Source organism: Papio anubis, chromosome 14 (assembly GCF_008728515.1).
Source record: "Papio anubis isolate 15944 chromosome 14, Panubis1.0, whole genome shotgun sequence".
NCBI classification, from domain to species: domain Eukaryota; kingdom Metazoa; phylum Chordata; class Mammalia; order Primates; family Cercopithecidae; genus Papio; species Papio anubis.
Window position 1 is genome coordinate 45,006,816 of NC_044989.1, and position 26,372 is coordinate 45,033,187.

General features: G+C 43.3%; 1 protein-coding gene across 4 annotated transcripts in view; it reads left to right on the top strand.

Annotated features, from left to right (window-relative positions):
* Positions 1-25,075, top strand: part of CAMKMT (calmodulin-lysine N-methyltransferase) — a 423,620-nt gene extending 398,545 nt beyond the window's left edge. For 2 of the 4 annotated variants that reach the window (XM_021924800.2, XM_017947480.3), the window contains 3 exons: positions 7,121-7,184; positions 18,990-19,121; positions 24,527-25,075. In XM_021924800.2, the coding sequence (XP_021780492.1) occupies positions 7,121-7,184; positions 18,990-19,121; positions 24,527-24,604 (274 nt within the window). In that variant the 3' untranslated portion in view covers positions 24,605-25,075. Of the gene's footprint in view, positions 1-7,120; positions 7,185-12,234; positions 13,105-18,989; positions 19,122-24,526 lie in introns of those variants that run through there. The other 2 variants (XM_021924801.2, XM_021924802.2) reach the window with 2 other exon arrangements.
* Positions 25,076-26,372: the final 1,297 nt, after the last annotated feature.

Here is a 26,372-nt window from a genome sequence, read left to right on the forward strand (position 1 = left end):
GGTTGATGGCCCTCCAGTTTATTGTAGCTCTGCAAAAATAGAAATAACTCTGTGCATTTGAATTCTCAAAAGGCTTAGAAAGCATATCTGAAATGCCACCCATACCCTGACCGGCCCATTGAGCTGGGTATGCAGGGCGATCAGCACATCTGTGTGCCTGCAGCCCGAGACTTTGGAAAGAAATGGCGGAAAGTACACTGGCCTGCAGCAACCCACCCCGCTTGCTCTCTCAGCAGTTTCGCGCTTGCTATACACTCTAAATTGTTTCTCTTTTTTCAGTCCTTTTTACTTTACTCTAAATGATGAAAAATGATTGATTTTTAAGCCGATTTTGTGAAATTTTTTTTCCCTCAAAATGGAAATACTGTAGGCTCTAGAATTTGTTTTCTTTCAGATGCTGTGATCATGGATAGCTCCAAATCACAACTCACAGATGTTTACATCTGAAAATATATTTAGCCCAAATATAGTCAGCCCTTTCACCTGACACCCGAAAAGACTCAGTCCCAGAGAAAATACATGAATCGCCCACGATTGCTCAACTAAAGGGGTAGAGCCAAGTAAAATTAGAATATGGCATCATTCTGAGCTCTCATAAAAATCAGTTGGTAAATACTGAAGGGTCATTCCTTTGCTGAAGTTAAACCTAAAACAGTGACTTTAACTCAGCACATTTCACCTTGAAAATTACGTAGGGGTCTTCCTTTCTGTGGCTATTGACAGAGAAAAATGTCTCCTTGTTCTCTGCACTAATTAACTTCCCTATGAGAGGAATTACAGATGCTCTGCAGTCTGCATACAACTCTGATTCTAAGGGAGGTGACGAAAATGGTCTGGCACCTTTCCTTTGTTGGAAAATCTGTGATTCTGATCAATGGAAGAAAGCAAGTGTTGATCCACAAGTGAATTATATAGAGGTGTGTGTGTGCGTGTCTGTGTGTGCATGTCTGTGTGTGTCTGTGTGTGCGTGTGTGCACACATGTGTGCATGTGTGTGCGTGTCTGTGTGTGTGTGTCTGCATGTGCACGTGTGTGTGCACACGCATGTGTGTCTGTGTGTGCATGTGTGTGTCTATGTGTGTGTCTGTGTGTGTGTGTCTGTGTGTGCATGTGTGTGTCTGTGTGTGTGTGTGCACGCCCTTTCATGGTCAAACTAGACTGCCAATGTATTTTGATCAGTAACTAAAGGGAGAGTTAAAATGGTATCTCCGTCCCCATCACTGACCCACTCAGCCTTTTTTAATAGATCCACTTAAGCTACTGCTGTTCTCTCAGCCCATTAGGACTTATTTGAGGGGTGAATTTTCAGGAGATTATATATCATTCACACTAAAACACATTGAAATTGCTCAGATGACATACTCTACAAAGTGTTATAAATTCTGCATCAGAGCTAAGTAGCAAGTGAGCTTACTTGGAATAAAGATCTATTAGGGAACTACAAAGAATTAATTTTGAGACATTTGATCTGGAGACTTGGAGTAGACAGCATTACCTTTCAAATAACTGTGTTTGGAATGTGTGCCGTGTGTTAAGCTGTGATGTTAACATCTTTGTCACCCTGACCAACTTTAAGGAGAAATAGCACTTTATAAGGTTATGTTTGAAGCTAAATTCTTAAGGTGCTGTTTATTTATTTTTTTCTAACAATCTTACCAGTTTTAGGATGCACAGATATAAACCGAGTGTGGTCCTTTGCTTAAATGCTGCATGTCCCAACCAGCCAGGTTTCCCGTAGGCCTGGGTATTTTCCTACAGAGATATTTTCCTACAGCCATAATCCTACAGAGATATTTCCTACAGAACCGGGGAGGTGGAGTTTGCAGTGAGCTGAGATCGCACCACTGCACTCCAGCCTGGGTGGCAAAGCGAGACTACATCTCAAAAAAAAAAAAAGCAACCTCAAGATATTATTACCTCACTAAGGAATAAAATAGAGAGTCCTGAAGAGTGAACATTTTAAAGACTTACTTATAGTTTGATTCATTTCTCATTAATTCTTAATGGTTATTAATCACTGTTTAATATGACTTAATGGCAAATTTCTGTCGCACTTAATTTACATACATTCTGTGCTCCAAGATTTAAGAATGTAGTTTTAGGAAAGGTAAAGTCTTTCCATGGGTAATACTCAGGTCATCCTGAGTGATGGATGGAATGGGATGAGGTTCCATTCTGGACATGGTTTCTAGCCCATCTGAGGATTATTTTTCCATTGCTCAAAGCGGCCTTCCATAGAAGAACCTTCCATGGAACCTGTGGTAACCAAAGAAACTCAAGCAATGACTTTTTGGAAACTTCTTATAAGCTGCTCTCCTCAGAGGAGAAAATCATCAAATTGGAAGAAAACCTAGTCTGGTGAAACATCCTACCTGAAAGTGGATTCGTCCTTGACAATATCAGTTCAAAGAAGTATGTGCCACCCACTTTAGGGACATTGAAACTAACACCCTACATAAGCTCCTCGATTCCAAGGACCGTGATGATCTGCCAGTCAGTCCACAAGTAACCATGTATTGAGCACCTTCTGTGTGTATGCTGTGCTGGAACTATTAATAGTAAAGCAAAATGAAGACAGAATGGAAGCTCCTTGAGGATGGGAACTTTGTCTTATTCGTAGCTAATCCCCAGTGCCTAAATTTGCCCTTAGTATATAGTAGATGCTCAACAAATATTTATCAACTAACATATCTTACTAATTTCATGTCCACATAGTCATATAGGTGGGTGCTTACTGACAAGGAAACAGGCTTCACATGAAGTGACCTGCCCAAAGTCACATGGCAGTAACATCAAAGCCAGAACTTTAAAACCCTGAACCAAGCTCCTCCCTTGTCTGAAGTGTAGCTCCACACAGCAGCCCCCTCTGATTGAGGACAGCAGGCCTCCCACTGACAGCTGATACTCACCGTTAGCTAAAAAGAATGATGCAGGGCCCTAGAGTAGATAGTACTTACTGCTGCTGTGTGAAGAGACAGGAGGCCAAATCAGAGGGGACTGCCCTGCAGCATTAGAAATGGGAGTAGGGGGCCTTGCTCAGGCCCCTCATGGAGATGGCTGATGCACAAAGTTGCTGAGTGTTCTAGCTTAAGGTAAGGGACCCACTGTTAGAGAAGAAATTCAAGTTGTGAATGGAACAGTTTTCCATATTACTTTCAAAACAAATGCATTTGAAATGGTGTTCTGAGTTCAGAGGTTTCAAATGTAGTTTTGCTGTCCCCGCTTTTTTTTTTTTTGGTCTCTCTGAGACAAAGTCTCACTCTGTCGCCCAGGCTGGAGTGCAGTGGTGCGATCTCGGCTCACAGAAGCCTCCTCCTCCGCCTCCCAGGTTCAAGCGACTCTCCTGCCTCAGCCACCCAAGTAGCTGGGATTACAGGCACATGCCACCATGCCCAGCTAATTTTTGTATTTTTAGTAGAGACGGGATTTCACTATGTTGGTCAGGCTGGTCTTGAACTCCTGACCTCAGATGATCCGCCCACCTCAGTCTCCCAAAGTGCCGGAATTACAGGCGTGAGCCACCATGCCCGGCCTACTGTTCCTGCTTTTTAAAAAGACATAATTGTCCATTTTTATTAAGTAGAAAACAGTCCCTTTATTTATTTCTTGTTTTGCAAAAGACACAGCCTAGAACTGATGGCTCTAAAGCTGGAGATGTATGTCTCACACACTTCTCAAGCCGTACACTGTCACCATAGTGACTACCTCTACAGCACGGCTGTTCTTCCCCAGGAATCAACCTTTTCATCTACTGTGTCCTCAGCTCTTTTCCAAATGTTGTGAGAGAGGAAAAGAAATGCAGAGATGAGGCCGGGTGCGGTGGCTCACGCCTGTAATCCCAACAATTTGGAAGACCAAGGTCGGCGGATCACCTGAGGTCAGGAGTTTGAGACCAACCTGGCCGACATGGTGAAATCCTGTCTCTACTAAAAAACAAAAATTAGCTGGGGGTGGTGGCACATGTCTGTAATCCCAGCTACTTGGGAGGCTGAGGCAGGAGAATCGCTTGAACCCAGGAGGTGGAGATTGCAGTGAGTTGAGATCACGGCACTGCACACTCCAGCCTAGGCAACAGAGTGAGACCCGGTCTCAAAAAAAAAAAAAAAAAAAAAAACACACACAAGAAAGAAACGCAGATGCTGTCTGCCTTCAAGAAGCACAGCAGCTGGATGAGAGGACAACAATGAAATGCAGGAACCTGGGAGAACTTCCAAATGCTCTCCTTGTACTGAGCTTGGAAAAAGGAGAGATCACTATGGATGCAAGTAAACAGGGATGGCTTTCTTGACCAATCCCGCCTAACTCTAGTCATCTGATGACCTCCCCCTTTTGCCTAAACTGGTCAGTGCTCTCTTCTGTGCATTATTTCATGCTCAGGAGTAATTACAATTAGATGTGAGAGGCGGTACCGAGCAGTGGCTCAGAGCACAGACTCTGAAGTCAATATGGTACAGAGGTGAATCCCAGCCCTGCCGATTAGTAGCTGTGTGACTCCAAACCTCTCTATGCCTCTGTTTCCTTAGCTGTAAAATGTGGGCAATAATAATAATAATGCTAACAGTAAAAGCTACCTCATAGGATTGATGTGAGAATTAAATGAACTATGAAAAGCCCTTAGAAGATATCTGTTACCTAGTACTCAGCTCAGTGAGTATTAACTGTTTTGTTATTAAAACGTGTGTGTTTCTGCCATTTGTATTTAACGTATGTCCTTGTGCCTGGCTCACCTCCCTTTTATACGGTAACCTCCATAAGGACAGGCATAGTGCCCCCTTCTTCCTTACCTCTTTACTGCTTGTATTAGTCCATTTTGCACTGCTACAAAGGTACACCTGAGGCTAGGTAATTTATAAAGAAATGAGATTTAATTGGCTCATGGTTCTGCAGCCTGTACAGGAAGCATATGGCTGGCATCTGCTTCTGCTTCAGGAAGTTTCCTTATGGCAGAAGGCACAGGGGAAGCAGGCAGTCACGTGGTGAGAGAGAAGGAGCAACAGAGAGAAACAGGAGAGGCTTTTTCAACCAACCAGATCTCACGTGAGCTCATTACCACGGGGAGTTCACCAAGACACGGATGAAGGATCCACCCCCATGACCCAATACCTCCCACTAGCCCCACCTCCAACATTGGGGATCACATTTCAACACGAGATTTGGAGGGGACAAGCATCCAAACAGTATCACTGCTTTTCGGTGTTGTATATACAATTCGGGCCCCGTGGTTTCGGCATCCTGGATATTCCAGTACTGTTCAGATTTCAAAGATTCAGCTGTACTTTCTAAGCTCGGTTATTATGACCTCAGTTCATAGTTACTATGTTGGTGCAAAAGTAATTGCGGTTTTTGCCATTAAAGGTATGACAAAAACCGCAATTACTTTTGTACCCACATAATATCAGATCATGTATCCCAACATGGGGTTCAGAAAAGAAGTCCCTATCAATAGCTATCATTGGCAGCCTCTAGCAGCTTTGCTTTCTCTTGACAGAGTGCTCTAGCAATGCCCGGGAGCCCTTCTACAGAGGCTGGACAACTCCCCTGGTGTTTGACAGCTGGCTCTGTTCTGCGTGCCTTCGGCACTAAATGCTTTCACCTGTCCCCACCCCAACCCCACCCACAGAATCCTTTCCTTGGTTTTAATAAACATCCAGCTGTCTTCGTCCATTTTCTGCTGCTATAACAGAATACCACAGATTGGGTAATTGACAAAGAATAGAAATGTACTTCTCACAGTTCTGAAGGCTGGTAAATCCAAGATCAAGGCACTGGCAGGTTTGGTGTCTGGTGAGCATCTGGTCTCTTCTGCCAAGATGGCACCCAGAATGCTGCATCCTCTGGAGAAGAGGAACGAGTGTCCTCACATGGCAGAAGGCAGAAGGGGAAAAAGGAGCCAAACTCCCCACCTCTCAATACTGTTGCATTGGGGATTAAGTTTCCAGCACATGAATTTGGGGGAAACATTCCGACCATAGCATCAGGTATGGCCAAGTTAAGTAACTTGCCACCTACTGCCAAGCAACCCAAACTCAAAGGTCTGGGACATGCAATTTCAGATAAGGAAAATGTGTCCCAAGCTTCCAAGATAATAACTGGTGAAGACAAAGTTAGACTGACCCAAGCAAAGGGGTGACAGGCAGATCTGCGTGAACAGAAATTCTCTAAAGATCAGGGATGGAAAATGAAAAATCAAAGTGAATTATAAAAACATTAACCTGGGTTGGGTACAGTGGCACGTGCCTGTACTCCCCACACTTTGGGAGGTTGAGGCAGGAAGATTGCTTGAGCCCAGTAGTTCAAGACCAGCCCTGGCAACAGAGTGAGACCCTGTCTCTACCAAAAAAAAAAAAAAAAAAAGAACTAGCTGGGCACGGTGGTGCACACCTGTAGTCCCAGCTACTTGGGAGGCTGGGGTGGGAGGATTGCTTGAGCCCTGGCATTCGAGGCTGCAGTAACTGGATGACAGTGCAAAATCCTGTCTCAAAGAAAAAGAAAAAAGAAAGAAAGAAAATAAAAAAACAAAAAATCAATGTGGAGGCCCAGAGAGGAAAATCCAGACTTGCCATGGTCTCTGTGATATATTGTCTGAGTTTATTCTTTGTTTTTGTAGCTGTTCACTCCTAAGTCAGAGGTTGAGTCTAACCTCAGTGCTGTTTCTAGTCACTAAACTCTGTTACCTCCTGAGATATATTTCATGGTTTGGGTGTCATAGGGCTAGTGGTTTGTTGTCTGAGGGCAGCCACACAGCACCCTTGGTGGGCAGAGGGCCCAGGTCTAAGGGAGACTAGGCTCTAATGACAGGAAGTGGCCAGAGTGCTTCATCTCAACCAGATGGCTATCCCCAACAGCAGTTTGGAAATTGTCCCTGTAACATTAACACATGGCCCAATCACGTGTGAATCCTGGCCCATTGCATGTTGACAACTTGGCTTTAGTTGGATAACACTGACCACAATATCTTCTCCCCTCCCACCCCCTCCAGTGAGACCCTTGAATGGTAGGAAACAATTTCTCTTTTTTAGCGTTGGGTAAACATGTGTAATTAGCCTTGTACTTATCTCCATTAGTATCATTAGACTTGAAAACCCAGTTTAATCTGGATTCTGCTCTCTTCTCAATGTCAGCCTGTTTCTGGACCAGTACAGAGCCAGCCTTGTTGATGCAATAAAGAGATTACTCCAGCCCAGGGTAAGTATGTTTCTATTTTCTCCTGAACACTGGCTACAGAATAATTAGTCTGTGCACAAAGATGGAGAGAGTAATGGAATGGCAGGATTAATGTCATGTAATACTTTAATACTTATTATGTCCAACTTCAATTGGGTCTTCTGATCTATTAGATTCTTTCCTAATCATAACTAGGAAACTTCGTACCCTTGGCCTTCTGATAAGAAACACAGTGGGTAGTAAAATAAATGCAACCGCTTCAAAGATAGTGTGAGATTATTTTTATCAAAGAATTTCTTGAGTCTTTTCCTTTGATAACAATATCTTCATATTAAAGTTGAAGTATGATATTGAAAGTTTTCTGTTGACTTCTGTCATTTTTAATTCCTTCAATGGCAACCTTTCTCGTTGGTTATTTATTTATTGCAAAAGAATACTTTTTTCTTTTTATTTCTGTTTATATTAAAGAAAAGGACTTCAGATGAGTCTGTATATTAATAGTTCTTTGCTTTAAAAGGAAGCCATTATTTACATATTATAAACATTAGGTCACAATGAAACCAAGCATGGCATAAAAGATTGTGCACATTTTTACATTTATATATCCATTTATGCCTGTGAGTAAATTACAGAGTTTGTATCCACTCTTATTTTGTTGGACTGTTAAACTAAGCTGGGAGGTCCTGCAGCCTAAACGGAGAGTTAATATACATCTATTTAAAGTAAGAAAACGAGTTTAAAGCTCATGCATTTAAAAAAAAAAAAAAAAACCTTATAACTATGTAAGACTCTTGCTGTGCCATAGGAATTTAAAATAGGTTAACAGTATTAATATAGTCGAAGATAGGAACGCATATTTATCTGAGAACACTGAAGTGTGTGTGTGTTTCTGAAGTATTTTTTTTAAAGGTCCGCTCTAGTCTTCTGACTCAGTGAGACTTACAGACCAATACCTTTCAACCTTTCTTTTATATCTTTATCATAACCTTCAGTGGTTCCCAGAGCAATCTGATAATCATCCTTTGCCATACACTGTTGCTTTTTATTTTTCTATCTCTATGTAGCTCAGAAACTTAAAATAGGTCTATTGGAGGAGTAGCCATAGCTTCCTAAGTGATAGTTAGTCCAATTCAATTGGCTTCCTCAGTTCCCCCTGTGAAATGGGCAGCAGATCTTGAGGCAAGGAAGGGGCATGTTCCAAGCTATTGATGGCCACTGCATGGCCACCCAAGTTGACGACCAAAGAAGGAATTTTGGGTGTCTGCATCCCCCCGACCCCTGTTGGCCTCGGGTGATTCTTGTGGGCATTTGCAAGACCAGGATTTTCAGGGATGGCTCAAGGTTCTTGAATATGAAAGCCTCTATGAAAATGTATCATACATAAATATAATGCTTTCAAGGACTCCGGATCTCACACTGCCCAAACAGTACTTCACTCATCACCAATACCCCTTCAAAGCCCATTTGTGGCAAATACTCCATTTTGCAGCAGATTTGCATGATTTACCTAGGATCCACTGTAAATCATTCACATGATTTACAATAGAAAAGTGCCTAAGCTATGAATAGATCTAAATGCAGATTGGACTGGAATCCAGCAGCTCTTCTGTACCCTCTAATAAACCCTGAACACACTCCCTCTGTCTGAAGTGTGGCCACACGCGGCAGCCCCCTCTGAGCAAGGACAGCAGCCCTCCTACGGACAGCTGATACTCACCCTTATCCTAGAGAAGGTTGGGGCAGGGCCCTAGGCGAGGTGGCATTTATTCCTGCTATGTGAGGAACAATGAGGCCAAGTCAGAGGGGTTCACACTAAGCTGTAGCATTAGAATGGCAGTGGGGGGGCCTCACTTAGGCCCCTCTTGGAATGGCTGATACCCAAGGCTGCCAGGTATTCTAGCCTAAAATGTAAGGAGCCCACCACCAGAGGGGAAATCCCAGTTGTGGATGGCACATGGACTTACCAAAATTACCACCCAGGAACCTCATCCCCATCAAGAGGTCTGGGTAGGTGAGCACTTGTCCTCCCTGAGACTCCACCCAGATGGACCACAGAAGGATCATGTGGGCTTGCCAGTGAAGAGCCCAGTCCCACATCCTGTGCTGATGGGCTAGGAGGCTAGGAGCATGGGATTATCCAGAGGACAACTGGACTTTTCTTCTTAGCTTTCAGGGCTGGCTGTTTGGCTTCTGGAGGACCTCCCGCTGCTGAGTATACAGTCCAAGACTAAGAAAATGGTCAAGGTTTTATTCCATTACAATTAGAGCTGGTTTTAGTGTTCTCTTGAGCCCAGACAACTCTTCCATGGTTTTGTGGCCCAGGGGCTGAAGGTGTCACAAGAAGCCCACAGAGAAACAACATGGGGGGCTACATAGTGGACCCTGAATTCTTGATGATTCAGTGCAAGATACAGCAAGTTCTCTGTGCACTTCCAGCAAATGCAAACACTGCACTTTCAGCAAATGCTTCAAGTTCATAGTGTGGCCCCGGTTTCTGAAGGTCTAGGGTAGCGGGTGGAAAGAGTCAGAAAAATCTGCATACAAATCCCAAGTCTACATTAAGTACCTTGCCTCTCTGAGCCTGAGTTTCCTCACCTGTCAAGAGTTAAGACTAATGCCCACCTTGTGGGCTGGTGTGAAATATTTACGTATGTAAATCCTTGGTCTGTGTGTGGCTTACAGGAGGTGCTCCTTAAGGGGAGCTGCTTCTCTTTTATTGCTGTAAAACTTATCAAGGTTAATCCACATGAGATGTTATCCAGGGGGACACTGGCTTGGTTGATGGGACACCTGAGTTCCAGGCCCAGTGTGGCCCTAACAGGCTCTGGAATCACCTCTTGCTCCATTCTCCCCAAAGAGGGAAAATGAGGGAGTTCACCCGTGCTCTCATAGAGTTCTATCAGCTCTGAAATCCTACACTCTCCTCGCAGAGACAAAGTATACATGGGCCGTGGAGGCAGAAAGCTTAGGCCCAAATCTGGTCTCTGCCATTGACTGAATTAATGTCTGGAAGTCTCAGTTTCTCATCTGTAAAATGGGAAGTGAAAAAGCCGATGCACTGTAATGCACATGATTGGCTCAGAGTATCTATTCGAGGTTAGCTGTGGTTACTTTGGTAAATACAGACTATGGGGGCCTTTTTTTGTTTGTTTGTTTAGATGGAGTCTCGCTCTGTTGCCCAGGTTGGAGTGCAGTGGTGCAGTCTCGGCTCATTGCAACCTCCGCCTCCCGGGTTCAAGCGATTCTCCTGCCTCAGCCTCCTGAGTAGCTGGGATTACATACATGTGCCACCACACCTAGCTAATTTTTATATTTTTGGTAGAGACGGTTTCACCATGTTGATCAGGCTGGTCTTGAACTCCCGACCTCGTGATCTGCCCGCCTTGGCCTCCCAAAGTGCTGGAATTACAGGCATAAGCCACCATGCCCAGCCTTATGGGGGCCTTTTTCCAAGCATTTTCCTGGAGAAATGCTGGTGGGAGGGGAAGACATGATTCTCTTGACTTGGACTTTGAAACTTTCTGCACATAATTGGCACACGGCGTCTCCCCTGCACATATATCCTGAACACCTGTAGCAGGCCCTGTACTGGTTCTGGGAGGATTGTCTACCTGGACGAAGATGACACTTTACTACAGAGAGTCCCCACCGAGTGGGGGAGAGTACTCTACATTGGCAAGACAGAAGTAACTGCAAAATGAAGGTTCAAGTGTCAAGCTGTGGGAACAAATGAATTCTGCCAATTAGGGGAGTATGGTTGATTTCTACCTTGAGCAAATCAGTTGTCTGGGGTCAGAGGGTCCAGAAGCAAAGAAAGTAGATGGAGAGGGGGAGTGTCCCTGCCTTTCATTTTCTATACTGGAGCTCTGAATGAAAAGAGGTCCCCAGAGAGAGCTTAGCCACCTGAGTGGGCTCCTCGCTTGGCCCAGGGGTGATGTCACATCCCAGGCTGAGCTTAGATCCTCAACCAAACAGCCACCTGTGCCTGAAAAGTCTTTACAGGAGGCCCAAAATTTTAGCAGGGAATGTTTGTTACCACCTGAAATGCAGGCTTTCCTCAACCTGCTGGTCTAAATAAACTGTAAAGATAGTTAACTCCTGTCATAACACTACAAGGGACTCTCCAGCAAATAGATGAAAACAATAGAATAGGTGTGAAAAAGGAATGAAATCAGCACATTTTATCCATTCCAAGAAGCAATCCCCAATCCCCCCCACCCACTTTTCCCTCTGGTGAGTGGCTCCTTGTTACTGATGATTGATAGGGTGACTCACTGTCATTGTATTCCTTAAAAGTCCATGACAACAGCAGTGTCCAGTATCAGAGGACCCAACTGTAATTTAAAATATAGGCACAGCAGCCTGCAAGTTGAACTTTCGTCCAGAAATGACAACCAACAAATGGTATCTACTAATATTCCTCTGAAATGGCTTTGGGTACAGGGAGGGGAGCCAAGCCAACCAGACAGGGTGAGTTTACTCGGAGCCAGAGGACAGAATATTGACAGTAATCCAGCTTGTTACCACTGCTAACCAACTGTCAAGAATTCAGAAATATCACTGTAGAATTCACTTAACCTTCTTCAGAAATTGGCCCTAACCGACCACCAGATGCCCAGAGTCCTGCCTATATCCAAGGTGTGCTATCAATGTAAATCATAAACTCTCATATTAGAAAAGCAATTTTTTGTGGGGGGACAGGGTCTCACTCGGTCACCCAGGCTGGAGTACAGTGGCACCATCACCACTTACTGCAGCCACGAACTCCCAGACTCAGGTGATCCTCCTGCCTCAGCCTCTCAAATAGCTAGGACTACAGGCATGCACCACTATGTCTGGCTAATTTTTGTATTGTTTTAGAGATGGGCTTTCATCATGTTGCCCAGGCTGGTCTTGAACTCCTGGGCTCAAGCAGTCCTCCTTGGCCTCCCAAAGTGCTGGGATGACAGGCATAAGCCACTATGCCCAGCCAAGTTCTTTTTTTTGCTGAGAGACTTTCTCATCTTTTTTTAAAAAAAATCTAACATCTCTGCCCACCTCTATACAAACCTCTTTGTTTGCTTGTTTCCAGGAAGTTGCCTTGTATATATGGGATCAGGACTGTGAACTGAAATGGTGCTGAGACACTTGGGCTCTTATCTGCTTACTGAGTCAGAGACCCAGCAACTCCTCATTAGTTCTTGGTGAGAAGTTAGCTCCTACGGTTGTAGGATTGCCCTTGACACAAGGGTTGTAGTTTATAGAGAGTCCTCAGATGGTTTTAAGACCCTCAGTGCAGGGGCCCAGCCCTGATAAGTCCTTTTCTAATATCTACCCAGATGCTGTTCAGCATATACAGTACTGTGTGCTTAGCAGAGAATACCAAGACATGAGGTAGAATCTCTGCCCCCAAAGACGTTGCAGTCTGGTTGTGGAGATGTAACAAAAACACAGGTAGAACTATAGCAGACACCGTAAAATACAGCCCGGTGCTATTTTTATTTGTTTTGTGAATCTTTCAAATTTACGCCTTCAATAGAATGAGAGATACTCATTCTACTGAAGCACTGAACTCCCAGGAATTACGATACAATATGGTGGGTGCCAGGAAAGAGGCACCAGGAGAAAGCACCAAGAGTGACTGCCTGAGGAAGGTTTCCCTAGAGGCAGTGGTGTCTGACTTTGGTCTTAAATAGTAAGAAGGGCACTTTGAGTCTGTGGAGTAAGAAAAATCATGATGTGTTTTGGGATCAACAAGAAGTTTGCTCTGGCTGGAGTGTAAGAGTGTCTGTGGTTTTGCGGTTAGGGTTGGGGAAGGGCAGGAAGATGAAGTTAAAGAGTTATGAATGGCCATCGAGACCATGCTGGTTAACACGATGAAACCCCGTCTCTACTAAAAAATACAAAAAAACTAGCCAGGTGTGGTGGCAGGCGCCTGTAGTCCCAGCTACTCGGGAGGCTGAGACAGGAGAACGGCGTGAACCCAGAAGGCAGAGCTTGCAGTGAGCGGAGATCACACCACTGCACTCCAGCCTGGGTGACAGAACGAGACTCCATCTCAAAAAAAAAAAAAAAAAAAAAAGAGTTATGAATGGCCAAGAATACTGTGATGAAGAGACCAGCCTCTACTGTATGGCAATGGAGAGCCATTGAAAGTTTTTGAGCAGTGGTGTGGTCAGGTGTACCTTCTAGAAAGATCACTCTGCCCATAGCATAAAGGGTAGATTGGAGTAAGGGAGAGCTTGAAAGCAATGAAGTTCCTCAGAGGTCCAGTGTGGATCAATATCCACTTGGAATCATCCATTTAGGAGTTAGTGAAGACCTGAAAATGGAGAAGAGGACGTCGAATGGATATTCCCTGAGAGTTCCATTCAGCAAACATTTATTGAGTGCCTCTAAGATGCCAGTCACTGTGCCAGGCCCCCAGGATAGACTGAAATATGACCTAACCCTGCCCTGGAGGGGCTCACAGTCTAGAGACAAGCAAGGGACGATCACCTGGTGTTGTGTGATTGGCACAGCAGAGGTGTGGGCAACCCTTGGGGGCAGGGAGTAGAGGCGGCTAACTGGGGAGGAGGCACAGTATGGAGGCCAGAGAAGTCAGCAGAGGCATCACAAGGGCAGGGAGTCTAACCTGGGTGCTGAGGGATGAGGAAGACTAACCAGACAGACAAAGAACTGGAGGTGAGAGAGGCACTCCACCCCAGGGGAGCATGTGCATGTTTGAACACACAGGAGACATAAAGGAACAGATGGGGGCTGTGATGAGGTTGGCCTGACTAGAGCCCAAGATGCGTATGAGGGAGTGGCAGGAGATGAGGCTGTGATAAAGTTATGGGGTAGGTCACGCGAGGCTTTGCCTGCCGTCCCAAGAAGGTGGGACCTAAGTCAAGGTTTTCAAACCCTGTTTAAATGGCAGAATGCTTTGGTCAAAACTTTTTAGCCAGCACCCCAATTACAAAACAGATAAAAATGATACAGCTTTACCCAGGAGGCGGAGCTTGCAGTGAGCCGAGATCGCGCCACTGCACTCCAGCCTGGGCGACAGCGTGAGACTCCGTCTCAAAAAAAAAAAAAAAAAAATGATACAGCTTTAAACTAAATGTGAGACTGGTACTTCCTCTGTCTTGGTCTTCCTCATCCCTCCAGGCCACCCCTGAAGCAATGCAGAACACAGTTTGAGAACCACCTGCAGCAAGTGAAGTAAGTGACAGTGATGCAGGTAGGGGGATGTGGCACTGAGAGGTCTCGAAGGGCAATGCCGTGGTTCCCAAGCTTCCAGCTTTATTTCGAAAGTGACAGATACGGAAGTGCTTGGTACCTAAGAGGTACTCAGCTTGCATATCTGAGTGTATGTGTATGTGTGTGCTGCATTTGATGGGTACTGCCCTGGGAAGGGCAGGGGTTAGCAGTCAAGAATATTGAGTTTTATTTTGGACAAAAAAGATTAAAGGTATTTTCAGAATACCCACATGCAGAGATGTAGTAGGCACTTGAAAATGTAGGTGTGAGCCCTGGGCAGTGGTGAAAGCTATAGTTACAGACTTAGGAGTTATTGGTGTATAGGTGATAGCTGAAGCCATGGACATCAGTACAATTGCCTAGAATTAGATGGAACATGATGAAAAAGTAGGCAGAGTCCTGAGGACCACTGACAATTAAGACAGGTCAGAGAAGAGAAGCTACAAAAGGAGACTGAGAGAGACTGAGAGAGATGCCACGAGAGGAAGCAAGTGAAGGCAGAATTTCAGAAACTAGGTAAAGAAATAGAAAATAGGCTGGACACAGTGGCTCACATCTGTAATCCCAACACTTTGGGAGACCAAGGTGGGAGGATCGCTTGAGACCAAGAGTTCAAGAGCAGCCTTGGGCAGCATAACAAGACCTCGTCTTTATAAACGACAACAAAGAAATAGAAACTAAGCATACGCTCAAACATGGAATTGGTATTATTAGTTTGGTTGCCTGGAAATGAAAAAGGAATAAACTAAATGTGAGAATAGTGCTTCCTCTGCCTTGGTCTCCCTCCCCTAATGCATTTTGTTGGCACAGCATATTCCTTTTAAAATAAATCTGCAGCATACCGATTTTTTTCCAGAAGTACAATCCCTTTAATATATAAGTATAGATTAGTCTAGCAAAATAACAACAACTGAGCTCACAAGGTAAACAGTATCACTGTTGTTTAGTGGAACTTCTCCCTCTTCTCTCCAGGAATAAATGAATTCTCTGAAATTTCTGCTTATCAGTCAAAGTGTTACATTCAATTGAGTATTCATTCTGAGTTTAAAATAATTCTGCAATGGAACGCTTAGAAAGTTGTGCTTTGGCAAATTGAAAATAATTTTTCTAAAGTGATGGGCTAATTTGAAATCCATATTCCTTTTCTTGTTTTGATTTGTGCAGCTGAAATTGTAAAGCATATTCCTCTGATTGTACTGTTCCACCTGTGACGTGTTCTCTCCCCTGGGGATACTGGGGTCTTCTAAAACCATTCATTATGGGGAGGGGGAGATGCTGGCACGGCTCAGTGAATGAATGGATGATGGGCTATTTTCCATCCTAACTATTAGTCCACATCTTAAAGGTGTCTGTATTCAATGAACTGAAAAAGAAAACAAACTCCCGAGTAGTTAGAGATTAAAACTACTGCCCAGTCTTTCTCTTTCTCGTGGGTACAGTGTTGTGCACAGAATGCTGCTCTCTAAAACCCCATCATAGCAGCTGACTCTGTAAAAGCTTCTTGGGAAAATCTTTTCAAATGAATAAGCAATGGAACATGGCTTTTGAATTCCCAAAATCTCAAATTTTTTAGATTACTCACCTTCTGGATTTAGTTCAGTGTCTCATCAACTATTGACTGAGTGCTTACTATGTGCTAGGCACTGAGAAAATGTAGTGAATAAAACATTAGAAGATCCTGTTGTCATGGAGTATGCATTCCAGCCAGAGAAGACAGGGCAATAACAAACAAGGGTACAGTATGTGTCCCTGGTGATAAGTGCTAAGAACAAAAATGAAGCCCAGCGAGGGACTGGAGAGTGATGGGACAGGGGCTGCATTCTGGACACGGTGGTTAGGGAAGGACAGGCAAACTGAGAGCTGAAGGAAGAAAGAGATGTTTAGGCAGAGAGTGCTGTCACATGCTTAGCTGCTGTCCCTTACAGCTCATGGGGTGAGCAACCAAGGCATGTGGAGATGCATTGCTTTGTCAATGCAAGGATCAGCCCAACCTAGAACCCTGTAGCCTTGTGAACATGATGATATGCAGCTTAGACAATAGCTGTTAAAAACCGACTCTTCAGGTGTTACTGTGAGACAATTTTTTGCAGGTGACTTTTAAATAAAACAGCTTCCATTATTCAAAAATCCAGAATGGCAACCAGCTCTTAGAAATAACTAAAATGACCTACCAGCATTCCCTGTTGTTGTCGTTTTTTTTTTTCTAATGGAGACTTCTGCTGTCCTGCTGAGACCGTGTATTATATCTAGTTTCACATAAAAATGAATTTTTGCTGCTAAGTTTGAAAACTGCCTGAAAATAGCAATTAATATTGTAAAAGCTGACAGAACCTTAAGTGTAGTGGCATGATTGGTGCTGCTATAATTATGTGCCTGCGTGTATACAGGCCGATGTAAACACAGTATAAAAACACACTTGATGCCCAGGACAGTGTAGCTGCATATTTTCTTACAGGTAAGTGAGGGTGAAGGGGAGAGGGAGAGAGGATTGATAGAACTTTTAGAGCACTGTTAGGTGGTGTAGAGCTTTCTAATCTTACATCAGTATAATCTTTCTGATTATTTTCACATTCTGCATTTGATCCTCACAATTTGTTGGGGGGAAAATGGCAGGGCAGGCTTTGTTCTTCCCATTTGATGGATGAGAAAACTCAGTGGATCAGCGAGGATGGGTTAAGGTTCTTATCTACAAAATGGAGAGATTGGACTACATTATCTCCAAGGTTCCCTCTAACTCAAAAGTTCTATGATGATTTTCAGATTGTCCTGAGGTGACACAGCTGTTTAATGGTGGAGACTCCCCTTAAATCCAAAGTCCTTTCTGCCACAGTTCCTCCTTATATTCTTCAAACCCTTCACTGCATGTTAAGTCATCTGTAAAATGCAATGTCTACTGTACAGGGTTGTTGAGCAGATCGTTGAGGGGATTAAAGGGAGGACTTGTGAAGCACCTAGCACAGTGGTAGCTATCATTATCATTGTCATCACTGTTACTAATAAGGAGACATGTAATTAGTGGAGAGAGCATTGGTGCTGGGGCTTCTGATCATTCACTGACAGAGTTGATAATACCTACAACACAGGGTGGTTTAAAGACTAAAGGAGGGTTGGGTGTGGTGGCTCACACCTGTAATCCCAGCACTTTGGGAGGCCGAGGTGGGCAGACCACCTGAGGTCAGGAGTTCAACACCAGCCTGGCCAACATGGCGAAACCCCATCTCTACTAAAAATACAAAAAAAAAAAAAAATTAGCCAGGCGTGGTGGACTGTGCCTGTAATTCCAGCTACTCAGGAGGCTGAGGCAAGAGAATCACTTGAACCCAGGAGGCAGAGGTTCCAGTGAGCCAAGATCACGCCACTGCACTCCAGCCTGGGTGACAGAGTGGGACTCTGTCTCCAAAAAAAAAGTCTAAACGAGATGATGTTTATATGAATGCCTAGCCCAGTGTCTGACTACACTATACCTACAACATAGGGTGGCTTAAAGACTAAAGAAGAGGATATTTATATGAATGCCCAGTGTCTGACTACCAGGTGCTCAAGAAATGGCTGGCTGGTGTGAATGATAAACCACCTTTCATAAGAAACTCAGATATATTTTCATGATTCCCTCAAAACCTAAAGAGGCATTTCACAGAGGTGAAGTGTAACCTTGAGCGTAACAGAAGCATATAGCCATCTTTATTTACAAAAAAAGAAAAAGAAAGAATATTCTGAAGTTTGGCCATTCTGTACACATCTGAGAGGGAGGAAAAATCCACGTGTGTCCAATAGTTAGCAAATGGTCATTGTGAAGTTTCATGTCAGATGGTCTTCTGAAATCCAGTACATACTTTATTCAGGTCCTCCCATTCTCCCCACTGCAACAATCACATAAGATTGTGTGGATTATTTAGAAAAGCCTGTTTACCCTCATTATACCACTTTCTTTGAAAAGCAATCATGTGAATACTATGAGGAACTGCTTTGCTATAGTGATGACCATTATGAAGGATTCAATAAAGTTGGAAACCAAGATCCTGGAGCCTCTCTCTGACAGCGTGGTCACAGAAAAGGCTAGGGGCAGGACTGAAATGTGAAAACTCTCCAAGAGAAATTATGGTTACTTGTCTCTATGAAGGATTTCTTGGTACTGAATTTTCAGGGCACAATAAACTAGCAGATGTAAGCATCTGTTGTCACATGCCCCGGGAGTGTGTTGGGGAAGTGTTGGCATGTGCTAAGGAGTCACAAGGTGAGTGGCATTGCCCTGGACCAGTTATTCTAAAATCTAGTCAATGGCTTAACCCATCGGACCTGAGACAATGCATATTGTTCGGAACACCAGCTTTCAACCACATTTTGTTTTTTATAAGCATTATTTGAAAAAGATAAAACACAGCAACTGGCCATTTGGATGTGAAATCTATTTTTTTTTTTTTTCTTATTTGATATATATCTCTCCTGGAAATTTTTCTCATTGTGAATGCCCATCCTGCGTAGACATCTCAAGAACAATCGAGTTTTTCTACTTGACGGCAGTACATTAAATGCTTTGACCAATGTCTGTTATGTTTGGTTACCTTCCAGTTTTAAAATGTGTGAATTTCCTTTTTACTGTTCTAGGGGAAAGCAATGGTATTTGCCCCACGCCGAGGGAATACTTTAAACCAGTTTTGCAATCTAGCTGAAAAAGCTGGTTTCTCTATCCAAAGACATGAAAATTATGATGAACACATTTCAAACTTCCACTCCAAGGTTAGTTTTCTGCTTGTGTTAGATAACACTTTAATCCGCATTGCATTTTGAAGAGATCATGGTCTTTTTGGCAGGTAACCTAAATATTTGATTAAAGTACTCCTTAGGTGTGTTGCTTCTGAACAGCTATTTGTATCTGATTATTTTGTGTGGTAAAGCCATCTTTTATCTTTGCATGTCTAGAAGGATTTTACAGAAACCGTTCCTGTTTACTCCTTTCTCTGAAACAAACTAATCTTTTCATTCATAATAGACTAATTTGTAGGATGCAAGGGGAGGTGACATAGAATGAATGATAAACATGCATTTATATTTTAATGAAAAACCTTCAGCTTTTAAGTAGGTTAAATGCTTAGCCGCACTGAAGTAAATAGAAGGTGAATGTCTAATTGTATCATGTTGGACTGTAAATCTTTATCTCTGTTTGCTTTATAGCTGGGTCAGTTGGCAGTTTGAGACTGTTAAATCTCATACAGAATTTCACAGTTGTGGGGTTATATGTCAGATCGAGGCGCTACAAGATTTAGGTCAAAAGCACTTATCTGAGAGTGATTTCTAAGCCTGCTTACATAAAGCAATGTTATCAGCCTTTTTATTATTTATATGTATAGAGCAATATAGGACACTGAGAGGCGAGTATTTCACTGAAAACTTTTTAGGATTCTCACGTTTGCTAATACATGTCACAGTGACTAGTATAATATGTATTATTTCAGTAATTTTGTGCCCTACGGATATCTCCCTTCACTGAGCTAGTCTGACCTTGGCAAGAGACTTTAACTTGTCATGATTTCACAAGTTGTAACTGCAGAAAAATAAAGGCCTGACCTTAATTTTCTCCTGGGACAATGTGAACAGCATCCTTTATTGCCCAGGACTATAATATAATGTAGAAGTGTGTTGGCTTTTGGAAAAATATATGCAAAATTAATCTGATCTTCCAAGCAAGAGAAAGAAATTCTCACTTTCTGGAAATGAACTTATTTATTTGAATCTTTAAGGTTCCATTTAGTCTCTGGGGAAAAATGGTGCTTTGTGAACTGAAAGAGTTAAATCACGTCCTCTCGCTGGTGGAGTCAGGCCCGTTGCTCACAATCAGAAAATAAAAACAGAACGGTATGTGATTCAGATCTTAGCGGCCTAGAATGATGTTTTCCCCTTTTCAACCCCTCCCCCTAAAAAAAGTGGGGCTTTACCTGGTAGGAAAAGGGTCCCTCCTGGCTCCCTGGACTCCTCCACCCAAAGGAATAATGTGGCTTTCTCTCCAGGGTCGGGCTGGAACTACAAGGATCAGCTGACAGCTGCTTCAATGTCGTGCCATTCACTTTCCCCCTAGAACAACAAATGCTTTTAGTTTCCCAGTGACAGCTCAGGAGAGCAAAGGCGTGGGTTTCTCCACCAGCAAAGATGTCCAGCATTGTGCCTGATACCCTCTGTCTCCTCCCTGAAAGATCTGAGAAGTGTTGGGACATGCCAGGCACGCCCATCTCTCCTTTGTCTAGAACTTTAGAGTGTTAGCGCCTGGTGGCCAGCACACCTCCTCTTTTTATTTCCAACGTTGTACACTACCCCTGCTAAGCGAAGCACATACATCTGGTCATAATTGCTGAAAAGTCAAATTCACAGTTTGCTGACATTGGTACATCGGTCTAAGAAATAGTTCTCTTCATTGTTGGGGGTGGGGAGAGTGTAGAACCCTTGGAGAATATTCTGCAGAGGTGGCATATCCTGGATAAAAGGTATAAACGGGCGCCCAAGATATATATATTTTTAATAACGAGAGCTGTTTCAGCTGGTGTGGTATTCTGCTTCCAGCAAAAGAATGCCTCTGGTCCCTCCTGTGCCTGCTTCAACAGCAGGGATACTGTGTGCTGACCGGGCTGGCACGTGCAGTTGTGCTCCTTTGCAGGAGAAGGAGCTCGCCCAGAGGCTGGAGCAGTGAGCCGCGGGCCACGCTGGAGGGAGCAGGCAGCGTCGCTGCTCCTCGCCCAGCCCCGTGCCCTGCAGCAGGGCGCGAAGGCGGAGGCCCAAGGCAGCACCCCTGCCCCCTCCAGCCTTGCCCGCCCGCCCGGGGCTCCGGGACGCGGCCGCCGGGAGCCTCCACCCTGGCGGCTTTTGTTGGCCGCGTGCTAATAGCCAGGGCTTAAAAGTTTTCCATCTTGAGCGGCAATCAGCTTTCTTCCTCTCCATCTCTGGCCAAAACCCCCTCGTCCCTGGGACGCGCTGCTCCCCAATGGAGGAGCGGCGTTTTCCTTCAGGCTGCGTGTTATCCTCTTAGCCCTACTGTGTTGGAATAGAGCGTAACCAGCTGGAGGACTGTAAGACGCCTGATAATGCCGCTCTTTTCCGCTGTCCCGTCTTAATCTTGTTACACAAATGGTCGTGAAGAGATTCATGAATTTTAATTTTGCCCTCTGCATTAGTGCCTCGCGTCACTCATACACAGCTGCCTTCGAAGCCGAGTTTTTCACTCCTCCTCTTACAACAGGGGAAAAAATTAGTTACTTGGCAGTAGTGCAAGGTAAAAAAAAAAAAAAAAAAAATCTACAGATTTAGGCAACCACCCATGAAGCTGATTAACAGTCAGTGATCAGGAGGAACAGCTTTGCCTCTTAAACTTTTCACCTCTCATTGTTAACTGTGAAATTTTATTTCCGTTAAAAAGCAAGCCTGTAATCAAAACGGTGCCATTCTGCACTTTTCTGCCAGTGCTTTTGTTAAACTGTGCCCACACCATGCAGCCAGTGTGCTCAGGAACCAGGCAGCCAAAGGTGTAGTATGTTTTAAAAATATTGCTTTTCAGTCCATCCTTGCAAGGGGAGAAAAATAAAACACTTCCCTCTCCTCCCCAGCCTTTTGGTCTCCTCAGGGCTGAGAATGAAATTCATTGCCCTCATAGTGTGGTTCAAAACCTTTCGGATAGTTAGATAGCAAATCGTTTTGTAAGGTAGAGATGTGACTTCGAGATTACAGCTGGCTTGACACTAGTTGGTAAAAATACTCTCATTCATGCAAATGTTCTTTGAAATATAATTTTACATGCCATGGTTTTTTTTTTTTTAAACTTTCGCAAAACCACCCTGAAGTGTTTTTCTGTATTTTTGTACATTGCTCTGAAAATAGGCTTGGGCTGGGCTGTGAAGTCAGTACATTGTGTTAAAAACACGGCCATATTGCACTTCTCCTTATCTATTCAAAATGCCACATTACAAGTGGCTGGTGCTTATAATCTGTGTGGTGTGCTGTTGATAATTGTGGATACTGTAAAGGGTAAACAGTCTGAACTCCACTCTTGCTGCTGCTGTTCACGCCGTAGTAAGGCTGAGCGTGTTACATCCAATTATGAAGTAAAGCATAATGCTGCTAATAGCAGCTATATAATTTAGTTTAGTCCTCAAAGACCCTGTTTTAACCTATGAAATTGAAAAATTGTTTTATTCATGATTTGCTTTTTGTTCATTTTCTTTCAAGGTGCCTTTTGATATTTGTTAAAATTGTAATTATTAATTGGGCAAGGAAGTACAGCCTGGGTAAATGGAATTATTCTTAAAGCTCATAACATTCCCCCGTCGAAGCAAGTATTGGCTAAGCGCTTTGTGTGTGCTCAAGTACCCTCACGTAACAGACTTGCTTGATTCCAAAATGATCCGGGGCTGGGTTATAGTGTTGCCTTTGAGGGTTGTCAGCTCTTCCCCATTGTGGAAAGGTCTCACAGGCAAGACGCGGCTGGCCCCTGGCCCCTTTCAGCAACGAAGCCTCTGCTTTGGCCTCCAGAGGTCAGCACAGAATCCAAGTTAAAAGTGATTTCTAACCCATATTTACAGAAGAATTATTTATCCCACATATTACCTCAGGGACTTTATAAAGAGCTCATTTGAGTCTCTGTATATTAGTGCATTGTGAGTGAGTAGGTCAGCTGACTGCCACTGAGTAATCAACTTTCCCTTATCCCCAATCCCTGAGGAAAGAATTGAGCTAGCTTGGCCCTCTCTTCCCTCTATAAAATACTTCAGTGGGCTCCCTCTATCACTAGGGCAACTGGCAACAAAGGTATGTACAGTTGGGAAGTCCCGGTCAGTGGGTATGGACGGGGAAGTTGGTGAAGCCATTTTCTCGGCATTTTCTAAAATTAGACTAAATAGTAAGGTTGGAGAACCTGTGTTTAGGCTTAACACTCTCACTACTTTGGTAGCAGCAAAAATCCACAAGGATCTTTCTAAATAGACAACAAATCATCTGTACAAAGAACAAACTCCATCTAAGAAAACAGAATGAAGTCACCTCAGTGACTGTAGCCCCGTCAGTTCTTGGGAGAGTGGATTAGAAAGTAAAGGCTGAATTAGCTTTACGTTCCCCAGCGGAAAAGGGGAAGTGGGCTCATGACTCCTGTCCTTAATAATGACAGTCTGTCCATGTCACGGTTTGGGAATATGATTCAGAAGGAACGTGCACTTCGAAAAGATTCAAGTTAACATGCCCCAGAGGGACCACCCTGGGAGAGTGTGATGTTGAGGCCATTCATTTTGCTTTAGGGTGGGTGGGGTGGGTGGTGTTTGACTAATTTAAACAATAAAGGAATTGGCTCCATGTATAATTAAAAGAAATATTTTTTATTATTATAATCTAAAAAGGAGTTAATAATTGGCTCATGAATTCCAACTTCAAAAATATTAATTTTGTCTTTATAAATAGCAGATGATTAGTTGCTAGGATAAATGTAAATATAACTTTAAAACGATTCCAGCTGAATGAAGAAAAAGTGTACTTTAGACGTGAGAAACCTGACTGGATTTTAAAATCACAGAAAGATCCTCAGAACCTCCCTGGCAGTATCGACAGGAATGTCACTAGTCTAATTGTTGGAATATGTTCTCCTCAGAGAAAAGAATTTTTGAGTGACTTATTATTAATGTTAAAACCCCTAAGAAGCACCTGGAGAGCCTTTGCAGTGTCTTGGGCCCCACAAGCCTTTGCCTGTGCCCAGATGTTGCCACAGACTCCAGGCAGTGATGTGAAATGCCCACCTGCCTGAACAGTGTGGCATTGGTCAGAGGCAGAGGGTACAGAGAGCAGAAACTTCTGTGTCAAATGACCACTCAGGTGACGATGAATGAGCCCCAGCTCTGCCTTCAGTTAAGTGCCTCACAGTTTATAGAGGTCAAAATGCAGCTGGGGTATTTATGAAAGAACGCCCTACCCACCCCCACCAAAAACAATCCCCATATTAATGTATAGAATTGTGACACTAGTGCCACTGAGAACAACTTTGAGTTGCTTTTCTGTGATTTATTTTTCCAGAACTATATATTTTGGTGTAAAAGTCATGATACTCAACATGAATAATGACTGGTAAAGATCCCTAATTGGAGTCCCCTGACCTTTTTTCTTCCCATTATTGTTTTCAGTTGAAAAAGGAAAACCCGGACATATATGAAGAAAACCTTCATTACCCGCTTCTGCTTCTTTTAACCAAACACGGATAGAAGATTAAGCTTCTCAAAGACGAAGAAAAATATCAAGTGCACAGGGAATATTTTTACAAAAACAGCAATCTGTAATGGGTATAATCGCCTGCCTGCCCCCTTTGCCGCATTTCACGTGTGGGCTATGGCCTCCACCTGTCCTCACCCACGTTATTCCCCAGCTGCCCTCTCCAGCTCCCTCCCTGCCTCTTTTTACACTCTGCTTGTTGCTCTTCCTGCCCTAAACCTTTGTTTGTCTTTAAATATGTATAAGCTGCCTATCTGTGACTTGAATTTGACTGGTGAACAACCTATTTTTCCCTCTAATTGAGAGATAATTTCTTTTGATAATACCCATCCCTCCTTAAATTTTTTTTTTGGGGGGGTCTTTGTTCTGTTTTGGTGGTGGTAGTTTTTAATCAGTAAACCCAGCAAATATCATGATTCTTTCCTGGTTAAAAAAATAAAGCATATCGTTTTATCTCCCTCCAATTAATTGTATTAAATCTGCCATCCCATTCTCTATCCCTGTCTCTCCTTTTTTTCCTTTTAAACAGTATTTTTTTTTCCCTATAGATGTATAAGAAATGACTACATCAGCCCAAAGCCTCATAAACTGACCGTTTGTCCTCTGGACACAATAGCGTGGCCAGCCCTCTGCTCCTCCTCCCCAATTATGTGTGATTAGTCTCAGTGTGCTGTGTCAAGGAGGGGGAGTGTGCTGAGTGCTTATTATCTGTTTAGGTACAAGAAGAGCACATTTAGGCTCTGACTATGAATGAAAAGTGAGCCTTTATCAGGGCTTAAATCTGACTGCTGCTGTTCTCCAGGCCTCTTTCAAAATAGGTCCTTCCCAGAGAAATTTTGAATAAATGGTTGATAAACTAGATTGCAACCAGGGGGAGTTTTTAAAAAACTCAATCACACAATTATCTTATTTAAAGTAAGTATATATTGTTATATGCTGTGATTCAAGTGTATGGTAAACATTTAATAGGTGCTACCTAGGATTAAGAGAGAATGACTTTTCTGCAGGGAACCCAAGCTTATCCTTGCCTAGTGCATCCATGAGATGCTCTAATGCCTTTTGTGGAAATTCAGATGTTTATCTGTAAGGAATCATCTGTGCCCACTTTAGCAGTAATGTCATTAGTAGGTTAGCTATATATCCTCATATCTTTAGAAGAGGCAAAAACATGTATTCAGTGTGATACAATTAAAGTGATAGGTGAGAGACTGGGGGTCCATCCTTTTGCATGTTAAACAAACTTAGCTGTCGTAAAAGCAGCGACTCTCAAATGTCTTCTCTGCTCACTTCTATCATCAAACAAATTTTTCACCATCAGTTTGCATGTCCTTGTATTCACCACTTTTTCTGCTCCATTAGAGCACCTAGATGGATCTCAGAAGGCATAGGTCAAGTCGCAGTTAGATCATACATTTCTTTCTCACAAAAACTTGAATTGCAATGCCAAGTGATGGGCTAACATCACAATAACAGCAATTTATTCCTCTTTGGATAAAACAGCAGTCTATTCTCAGTGCTAGATAAAGACCAGGGCAATGCAAACCAGCCATTTAGCTGAGTAGTTCAGCTAGTGGCAGCTCTCCTTTGGCGACTGTATAGGTTGCACACTGGCTTCATATTTTCTTGTTTAAAAATTAGAATTTGGCATGTTTGAAAAGGCAACACAAGCCATTCCATTTATACTGGTGAAAATACAGCAAAAATATTTCCTCTGTAAAACCTGCAACTAAACCTGCCAGACAAAGAAAACGCATCCCTGTA